This window comes from Panthera tigris, chromosome D1 (assembly GCF_018350195.1).
Source record: "Panthera tigris isolate Pti1 chromosome D1, P.tigris_Pti1_mat1.1, whole genome shotgun sequence".
In the NCBI taxonomy this organism is placed as follows: domain Eukaryota; kingdom Metazoa; phylum Chordata; class Mammalia; order Carnivora; family Felidae; genus Panthera; species Panthera tigris.
The window spans coordinates 99,355,398-99,365,305 of record NC_056669.1 but is presented as its reverse complement, the minus strand read 5'-3'; the positions used below and the strand labels follow the sequence as shown (position 1 = coordinate 99,365,305).

At 41.3% G+C, this 9,908-nt stretch overlaps 2 protein-coding genes across 2 annotated transcripts; one reads left to right on the top strand and one right to left on the bottom strand.

Moving 5' to 3' along the window:
- LOC102954263 (olfactory receptor 4C45-like) lies at nucleotides 1-930 on the top strand. The gene has a single exon (XM_007082201.2). The coding sequence runs from the start codon at nucleotides 1-3 to the stop codon at nucleotides 928-930; it is 930 nt and encodes a 309-aa protein (XP_007082263.2).
- A 6,781-nt stretch (nucleotides 931-7,711) lies between these two features.
- On the bottom strand, nucleotides 7,712-8,647 carry LOC102953981 (olfactory receptor 4C3). Its single transcript, XM_007082200.3, has one exon. The coding sequence runs from the start codon at nucleotides 8,642-8,644 to the stop codon at nucleotides 7,712-7,714; it is 933 nt and encodes a 310-aa protein (XP_007082262.1). The 5' UTR covers nucleotides 8,645-8,647.
- Nucleotides 8,648-9,908: the final 1,261 nt, after the last annotated feature.

Below are 9,908 nucleotides of genomic sequence, written 5' to 3'. Positions count from 1 at the left end.
ATGGAAAGGATGAGCAATGTAACAGAATTCATTTTGCTGGGCTTGACCCAGAATCCAGAACTGCAGAAATTCTTATTTGCTGTGTTGTTAATCACCTACTTGATCACACTTGCAGGTAACCTGCTCATCTCCGTCACCATCTTCATCAGCCCAGCCCTGGGTTCTCCCATGTACTTTTTCCTGTCCTACTTGTCTATTATAGATGGTTTCTACTCTTCTTCCATAGCACCCAAAATGATCTATGACCTGATCTCTGAGAAGAACACCATCTCCTTCAATGGCTGCATGACTCAGCTCTTTGCAGAACATTTCTTCGCTGGAGCTGAGATCATCTTGTTAATTGTCATGGCCTATGACCGCTATGTAGCCATCTGTAAGCCCTTGCATTACATGACCATCATGAGCCGACCTGTCTGTGGTTTCTTCGTGGGAATGGCTGGGATTTTAGGCTTTCTTCATGGAGGAATCCAGATTTTGTTCATGGTCCAGTTACCATTCTGTGGCCCCAATGTTATTGACCATTTTATGTGTGATTTAATACCTCTCCTGGAGCTAGCCTGTACAGACACTCGCACTTTGGGGCCCCTGATTGCTGCCAACAGTGGATCACTGTGCTTGCTCATTTTTTCTATGCTGGTTGCTTCTTATGTTGTCATCCTGCACTCACTGAGGACTCATAGCTCTGAAGGGCGTCGCAAAGCCCTGTCTACCTGTGCCTCTCATGTCACCGTTGTCATCTTATTCTTTGTACCTTGTTCATTCCTGTACCTGAGACCCATGACCTCCTTCCCCACTGACAAAGCTGTGACTGTGTTTTGTACGATAGTCTCTCCCATGCTGAACCCTTTAATCTACACCCTCAGAAATGCAGAAGTGAAAAATGTCATGAAGAAACTCTGGGGGCAAATAATGAAAAACAGTGATAAATGAATTTTGTGATTAGAGTCTTTACCTAAAAACATCTAGTAGTGATTTATAGACATTTATTCCCTTTCTTAAATAGAGATTTATTTCCCTGATCAAACTCGGGGCAGTCAATTTTGCTGCCTGGATCAGATTTCTTCAGGAGCACGTATGTCCTGGGCAGGGTCGACATACCCATTAAGACACAGTAGGCATGGTGCCTAGGGCCTACAATAATTTTAGGAGCCCTTGAAATGTTTAATTTCTTTTAAAATAAGAAAACAATGAATGTAATCCAAATCCAACTTGGACTATAGTCATCTTTATATCAATGCAGTTATAAAATATAATTTGTAATATTTTTAATGGAGGAGGAGGGCTCATGAGGACAAAATTACCAGCAGGCCACAGAAGTCATAATGTTGCCCTGATTGGAGGTGTGAAACAGATCAGCGTCAATAGTCCTGAACACTCTTTACACCCAGTGCTACAGCTAGAATGAAGTTTTAGTTTAAAAGACAAAAAGAAACTGCATGTGAAAACAAGTATTCAACAGCAGGGAGTCTTCAAGTACTTTCATCCAAGTATACTTTTTCTTATCGTAGTAAATTTAAGAGGTTCAGAGATGTTCTCTCATCACAGCAATAAAAATCTCTTTACTTATCACAATCCCACGAAGAGAATACTGGCACACAAAGGTACTTTTGTAGAAATTACATTGCCACCATTTTCTGTAATATACAATTGTCTGCAGAAACAATTGGAGGAAAAATTGGCTGGTGCAAAAGAAATATAATTGATCAAGTCTGCAGAGTTAAGGCAGAAATTACCTGTACATTAAAGTCATGTTTTTTTTAATGTTTATTTATTTTTGAGAGAGAGCACAAGTGAAGGAAGGGAAGAGAAAGAGGGAGATACAGAATCTGAAGTAGGATCCAGGCTCTGAGCTGTCAGTACAGAGCCCGACGCGGGGCTCGAACCCATGAACTCTGAGATCATGACCTGAGCCAAAGTCAGACACTTAACTGACTGAGCCACCCAGGTGCCCCTAAAGTTGTGTTTTAGATGTGGACAAAGGAAACGATGACTTTGAACAGCTGTGGCAGGAAATTATCAGTGATATATGAACCAACTTTGTGTAGTGAAACCGAACAACAATGACCACAGATCCAGATTATACAAAAGAATTCATAACATGTACATAATGAAATTCTAAGAGAGATTCAGAAATAGTCAGATGCTTTGAAATCAAAGATTAAGAGCTTTAGATCAAATAGGCTTGATTTCTCATCTCGTCTGCTGCGTTAATTAGCCTTGTAAATGTAAGCAAGTTACTTCATGTCTCTACTGATTTTTTTGGCCTGTAAAATGGACAAAAAACATTACATACTTTCTTAAATTGTAAGCATTAAATGATTTCGGTTGAAAAAAAAAAAAAGAGTCAGCTGAAAATTAGTGAAATTGCTCAGACACGGTTACAGCCTTCAGAGATGTCACCAGCACAGAAAGTATGCCAGGAACTACAGTTGCTCACCAGAGCCCAAGAACATTGCCACTGTCATTCACCAACCATGATCACAGGAGGACCAAACATCTGTACTTCAGCCCCAGCCCCACGTTACTTCAAAATAAGTCATAAATGGCATCCACTTATGAGTAGGGACAGCATAATGGTGAGTTACCATCCCAGCAAGGAAACTAACGGGACCTGTGAGGATCTCTGGACACTAGAAGCTAGCCCACCACCGACTCCCTATTCTGGAATAAAAGTGCCCTTAAACATCTCTGTGGTTACAAATAGGGGAGCCGGTTGGACCGATTGTGAGATGCCTGAGCAGAACTTATTTCAAATGCTGTCACTAATGAGGGACCCTGTGCTCTGAAAAAAAGGAGAAGGGAGAGCCCAGCGGCAGTGACCAACAGACCTATCTCTTTACAGAGCTTGCGATGCCCAAGGAAGAGCTCAGAAACTTGACCTCAGAAGGTGATTTCACAATCAGGGATTCGAATATCGTGTGATGCTGACATTTCTCATGTTCTCAGAACTTTATATCAGGTCAGATCTCACTCTATATGCAGGCCTTTAAAAAATGTTTTTCCAAAACAAACAAGCAGACTCTTTTTTAAAAATTTATTTATTTTTGAGAGAGAGCATGCGTGAGTGAGAGAGGGGCAGAAAGAGAGGGAGACAAGGAATCCCAAGCAGGCTCCTCACTGCCAGTGCAGAGCCTGATGCGGGGCTCAAACCCACAAACTGTGAGATCATGACCAGAGCTGAAATCAAGAGTCAGACGCTTAACCAACTGAGCCACCCAAGTGCCCCAAAACAACCAGACTCTTAAGAAAACAAAGTGATAGTTTCCAGAAGGGAGATGGGTGGGGTAAGGGTGATATAGGTACGGGGGATAAAAGGTACAAACCTCCAGTTATAAATAAGTCAAGGGGATGAAAAGTACAGCATAGGAATATAATCAATAATATTGCAATACTGTTGTATGATGACAGATGGTGACCACGCTTACTGTGGTGAGCACTGAGTAATGTACAGAACTGTTGAATCCCTGTTGTATACCTGAAACTAATATAACATTGTATTTCAGTTATTCTTCAATAGTAAATTATAAAAAACAGATGTTTTGCCATAGTTTCCTGTGAGTGACCAACTTGTAAATGTATGCAAGCAATAGGTATGTTTAAAATGTCAAACTTCTCTTTTAAAGATCTAGCTGTCATTCCCAAGAAAGATGGGATGGAATAGGAACAAGTAAAAATAAGGATGACGATTCTCATGAGGATGATGGTGATGACAGCTTATGTTTGTTGAGCACCTTCTGTGAATAACATCCTGACCTAAGGACTCATTTTATGTTTTGGAGGCAACAAATTTCTGCCATTCTTTCTTTCGTTAATTCATTTTAGCCCTCAAATTGTGGGACTTACCTCTGTTTGAAACATTTCATTATTTGAACACAATGGTGACCCTACCCACAGGATGGTGTGAACAGCAATAGAACAATTCTAGTATATAATTGTGACAGCTTTTTCCATTTTGACTGCTTACTAGGTGCAAAGTGTTTTGTATTCACATTTTGTTATTCAATTCTCACTCTAGCCCAGTAACGGCAATGATTTCCCTGTTTCATGAATTAGGAAGCAATGGGTTGGAGAGGGTAATTATATAGCTCAAGATCAATTAGCTAAAATTTGCTTGAATCAGAATTCATATCTAAGCCTGTCTGACCCACGGCCTCTGTGTGTTACCAAACCCATTTTGTATCTAACCAGACAACATAACCAGACAACAAACTAAAATTTTTATTCTAATATTTGGAAGTTTCTTCTTGAAACCATTTGGCCTCCATTGTTTGAACTCATTTGAAAGTGGACTTGCCTTCATAGATAGACCAGGCTGAAAATGTACGAGTCCACAAAGAACCAGCTAAGCACTGGTCAATAATTTGTAACCGCATGAGTGTTTTGATTCCCACATAACAGGAAATTTCTTTGCAATTATTTTTTCCTCCATCCGCAATAGTCTGTACATAAAGGAGTGGCTTGTGGCTTATATAGTAGTACTTTCCTCTAATAAATAAAAAATAGTAAATATGTTTGATATGAATATGTACTCATCCTGCTGTCATCTATTAAAAAAGAAAAACTTCACTGAGGGAAGAAAGTTCAAGAGGTGACAAACTATTTTTTAATTAATTTTACCTGTTACTTTTTACTTTTTATTATGATTGTTATTTTTATTTTGTTTATTTTGAGAGAGAGAGAGAGAGAGAGAGAGAGAGAGAGTGTCTGCAAGAGCAGGGGAAGGGAGAGAGAGAGAGAGTGAAAGAGAATCCCAAGCAGGCTCCGTGGCAGGTCTTGAACTCACAAACCGTGAGATCATGACCTGATTTCCCTGTTTCATGAGTTAGGAAACAATGGGTTGGAGCCAAAATCAAGAATGAACGCTCAACCAACTGAGCCACCCAAGGGCCCCAAAATACTACTTTTTTTTTTCTTAATGTTTTTATTTATTTTTGAGACAGAGAGAGACAGAGCATGAGCAGGGAAGGGGCAGAGAGAGAGGGAGACACAGAATCGGAAGCAGGCTCCAGGCTCTGAGCCATCAGCACAGAGCCCGATGCGGGGCTCGAACTCACAGACTCTGAGATCATGACCTGACCGAAGTCATGACGCTCAGCCGACTGAGCCACCCAGGCGCCCCCAAAATACTACTTTTTTAAGTAGCTTGCCAGTACTAACAATAAGCTGTGGAATAAAATCTCACGTGCAGTTCTGTTTTGACGCCACATGGATATTTTCAACAGTACTTAAAATTTGGAAGCTTAAACTAGCTCCAGCCTTTCTTCTTCTGCTGCCCGCTGGCAGGGGCACCATCATTTATTAGACGCCTATCAATCTGTCAGGTGCTGTGGTCTTCACACACATGGTACTTCCACAAGGGCATACACTAAGGATTAAAATGCTTATTCTTGGACATGGAAACCAAGGATCCGAAAAGTTTGTTTAAGATGCCTTATAAGTGAACAAAGAAATCATTTAGCCCCAGAGGGTACCCTTTAGGATGGCAGAGGCTTAACCAAGTTAATAGAAGACTGGAGGGAGGAGGTGGAGGAGGAGGAAAAGCTGACAACCAGGATATCTAGCAAAATACTGATGGCAACTCTCACTGGGTAATGTCTTATAGGTGGATTTACACATGCACGTGTGTGTGTGTGTGCGCGTGCACATGTGTGTATTGTTCACCTTTGTTTTCCTACATTCTGAATTTTAAAATAAATATGTATTTGGGGAGAAAGAGGTTTTATCATAGACCCCAAGATGGAGACACCACTACCTTTGTGAACAAGATTAGTAGTAATTTTGAAATCATATAGAAAACTTCTGGTGATATTTACTCATGTATTTATTCTAGCAAGTTGAAACGTTTTCAAAAATAAGCAGCACTTGTAAGTTGGTTGGGCCATTATTAATCATGACTCAGGCAATAAAAACAAGGGATTTAAAAAAAGTGGGGGGAGCACTTAGATCAGTTCATTATGCTAGTTGGTAATTGTACAAAAAGGTGCTTATCAAATTTCAACTGAAGTAAGTATGCTTTTCTAGAAAGTCTCCTTGAGATACAATTGTGGCAAATTCGAGAAAACAATAGGCTGTTTTTAGTGACCCTCACCATGGTTTCATATTTATTAGCTAATTGGAATACAGGCTCAATCATACTTTTATTATCTTAACAGCAGAAACGAATAGGTATAAAATTCAAGGTCTCGTTATACCTAGTTTTTTTAATTTTTTTTAACATTTATTTATTGTTGAGAGAGAGAGACAGAGCATGAGCAGGAGAGGGGCAGAGAGAGAGGGAGACACAGAATCTGAAACAGGCTCTGAGCTTTGTGCTGTCAGCATAGAACCCAATGCGGGGCTCAAACCCACAAACCACGAAATCATGACCTGAGCCGAAGTCGGACCTGAGCCACCCAGGCACCCCTCCTTATACCTAATTTTTTAACTAGACTATCAGAATGCGACAAAATGAAAGAAGGCAACATTTATTTTCCCTAAGAACTCGGCAACTCTTATTTTTGTGAGACATAGAGGTTTGAGGGTAAAGCAATAACTATTTTCTAATGAGCTCCTGAATCAGTTCTTGGACACTAACTGTGAATACTTGTAGTAGACAAACTTTCATATTAACTTCTAGTTTCTTTTTTGGTACAAGCATAAAAAGTGGGTATGTTGCAACATGGTGAATTACATACTGTGAAACAAAAGCTTTTTGGAAATTATGAGAGCCTACACTCTTAAAGAATGAAGCCTGAGAAAGGGTCTCGTCAGAGTTCATAAAACCAGGAAAAGAACAGAGCAAACACGGATGTACATTTCAGATTCCAGAACCCCAGCATCCCTTGGAATCTGAAACAGGGAGTTAGGAAAAATAATCACTGGCCAAAAACAAAGTCATCTACTCTAAGCACAGCATTATTTTCACACCTAGTAGAGATAGAAAAGTGAAGGAAGGCAGCCTCTGTATGGAAGATTAGGGAAAGGTTGAGGAACATATAAAATAAAACGTTGTGGGAATATGTGCCAGAAACTGGATTCTGAATTTGACATCAATTTTCTAATTTAATTCTCACAGTAACACTTTAGATATGTATTATCTATATCTTTATTTTAAAGACAGGCATCAGAGGCTGCTAGATGTTTGGTCACTTTCTCAAGGTCGTGCCACAAGTAAGCACGGGAAATAGGACAGAAACTCAGGTTGATCTGTCTCCAGAGCGAAGGTCTTCTAGAACAGCAGCTATGCCAGGGATGTCATACAGGGTGATAAGAAGGAAGAGAAGCCTGCCTGGATGCATACAGACTGCTAGCCACAGCTAAGCAAGAAGTTATTTGCCTTACGTTGTATTTTGCCTCACATTTCTATAGCTCCATTATCACACAGACTGGAATGACATACCATGGATCGCTAGTGAAAGAGCTGAATGATGGGCCAAAAACAACCGATTTGGGGTATTGGCTTAGGTACTTCACAGCCGGATAACCTTGATTAACCAATCACATCAAGAGACAAAGTTTCTTCATTTCTAAAACAGGGATAATAATGATTCATGCCACACACGTCTTATACCGTTGTTTTATAACCAAACTATGCAATTCAAGTAAAAAGACTAAACCATAAAAGCCTATGAAGATGAACAGATAGACATAACGGAATAAGGTGATATTCAGTAGTCAAAACGAGTTTTGGTTTGTTACACTTACAGAAATAAAGTCATTTCTACTTCCTGCTTTACCACTCATTACATACATGTAGTTTCTTAATGAAGAGCTTTCTCATGGCATTTTTTACGTCTTCATTTCTCAGGGTGTAAATGAGTGGATTCAGCATAGGTGTCAGAATACCATAAAATACTGCCATGTTTTTGTCCATTGACAAAGTAGACGATGGCCGCATGTAAATAAATATACAAGGCACAAAGAACAGGGCGACAACAGTGAAGTGGGCCCCACAGGTGGAGAGGGCTTTGCGCCTCCCCTCGGCACCGTGGCACCTCGAGGAACGCAGGATGACAATGTAGGAGGCAGCCAGCATGAGGAAGTTCAACAGGCAGATCACACCACTGTTGGCCACCACCAGGACGCCAATGACATATGTGTCGGTGCAGGCGAGCTCCAGCAAGGGGTACAGGTCGCAGACAAAGTGATTGATCACGTTAGGCCCACAGAAGGGCAGCTGAAGGACCAGGAGGAGCTGAACCAGTGAATGCAGGAAGCCCCCCAGCCAAGCCACCCCCACCAGCAGGGCACAGAGATGCTTGGTCATGGTGGTCGTGTAGTGCAGAGGCTCGCAGATGGCCACGTAGCGGTCATAGGCCATGACCGTGAGCAGAATAATCTCAACACCTCCCAAGAAATGGGCCCCAAAGAGCTGAGCCATGCAACCCTCAAAAGAGATGGCTCTCCCCTCACACAAGGAGTCCGCAATGAGTTTAGGGGCCATAGAGGAAGAATAACAGGTATCAATAAAGGACAGATTGGCCAAGAAAAAATACATGGGGGAAGCCAGGGTGGGACTGGAGGTAATGGTGACCACAATGAGCATGTTGCCACACACGGTGACCACATAGATGATCAAAAAAACCACAAAGAGGACTCTCTGTATCTCTGGCTTCTGTGAGAGTCCCAGCATGAAAAACTCTGTGATATTGTGTGGCATTTCCATATAGCCCAAGGACGATGAGAATGCAGGTACGGTATTGCCTATAAAGTCAAGAGGAAAACACAACCATAAGAGAACTAATTACAGGGTGGGGGAAGGTGCTACCAGATTTTCTTCAGACACACTCGCTTCCCTTTGTCCCTCTTAACTCTTTCCATTCCAATATTTTTGGATCAATTCACTTTGTTAACCACAAAATATGAGCATATGTCTATTGTTGACTTTTGCATCACTGGGCAGTAGATTTCTAAGTTCTTACGTGAAAACAACTAAATATTAGTTTCATTACTGCTAAAACCGAACATTTGGCAGACCTTGATTTTCCACTAGAGTATGCCTCTGACAATTTTCAGGATGGTTCCACATAGATGCAATGGCACCTGAGAAAACCATGAACATTTAGGATCTCCTGAAAACTCTGCATGTTTAGTCCACATCCTTTGAATTCAGTCTTTCTTCTTGAACTTTTCAATGAAGCTTGCTACACTTTCTGTCAGTGTTTCTGATGGCAACACAAACCGATGTAAAACAGAAGCAAATCTGAGACAAGCTGATCGGCTGCAGCTGAAGACCTCCCCGACTTCCTGGTTCTTTCCCTGCTCACCCCCTCCCACTCAGAACCCATGCTGTGGGCAGCATCACGTCCAGGAAGCCAAACTTCAATTACTCTTGCCCCCTTGCTTTACACGTTTTATATGCTTCTGGTTTTGCTTTCCCTGGGCTCAGTGAAATCCTTCTAGTTAAAAGCTACTAGTCCTTCCGCATCTGTAGGAAGGACTTCCTTTAAAGTAAAAGTTTGTTGAGCATCTGTGGAAGATTCTATTAAGTAATGAGTATCTGCCTATTCATTAAAGGAAGCTCCAGGGGCAGGAAGAACAGATGCTCCCTCTTAACCAGCTACAAGGTAGAATATTCCTACTCACCCTTTCTTCTCTTAGTGATAGTAAGAAAATGCCTATGCCTACCCTGGTTTTAAACAAAAACCTGGGGCACCTGGGTGGCTCAGTCAGTTAAGCGTCCAACTTTGCCTTAGGTCATGATCTTGTGGTTCGTGGGTTTGAGCCCCGCATAGGGCTCTGTGCTGACAGCTCAGATCCTGGAGCCTGCTTCCAATTCTGTGTCTCCCTCTCTCTCTGACCCTCACCCCCCACTCATTCTCTCTCTCTCTCTCTTTCTCTCTCTCTCTCAAAAATAAACATTTATAAAAATTTTTAAACAAAAAATTGACACTAAGCCTACCCACCAGCAATCTATTACTTTCCTGGAA

Excerpts from the sequence above, each read along its gene's own strand:
- LOC102954263 (XM_007082201.2), top strand. The coding sequence starts at position 1 with ATGGAAAGGATGAGCAATGTAACAGAATTCATTTTGCTGGGCTTGACC.
- LOC102953981 (XM_007082200.3), bottom strand. The coding sequence starts at position 8,644 with ATGGAAATGCCACACAATATCACAGAGTTTTTCATGCTGGGACTCTCA.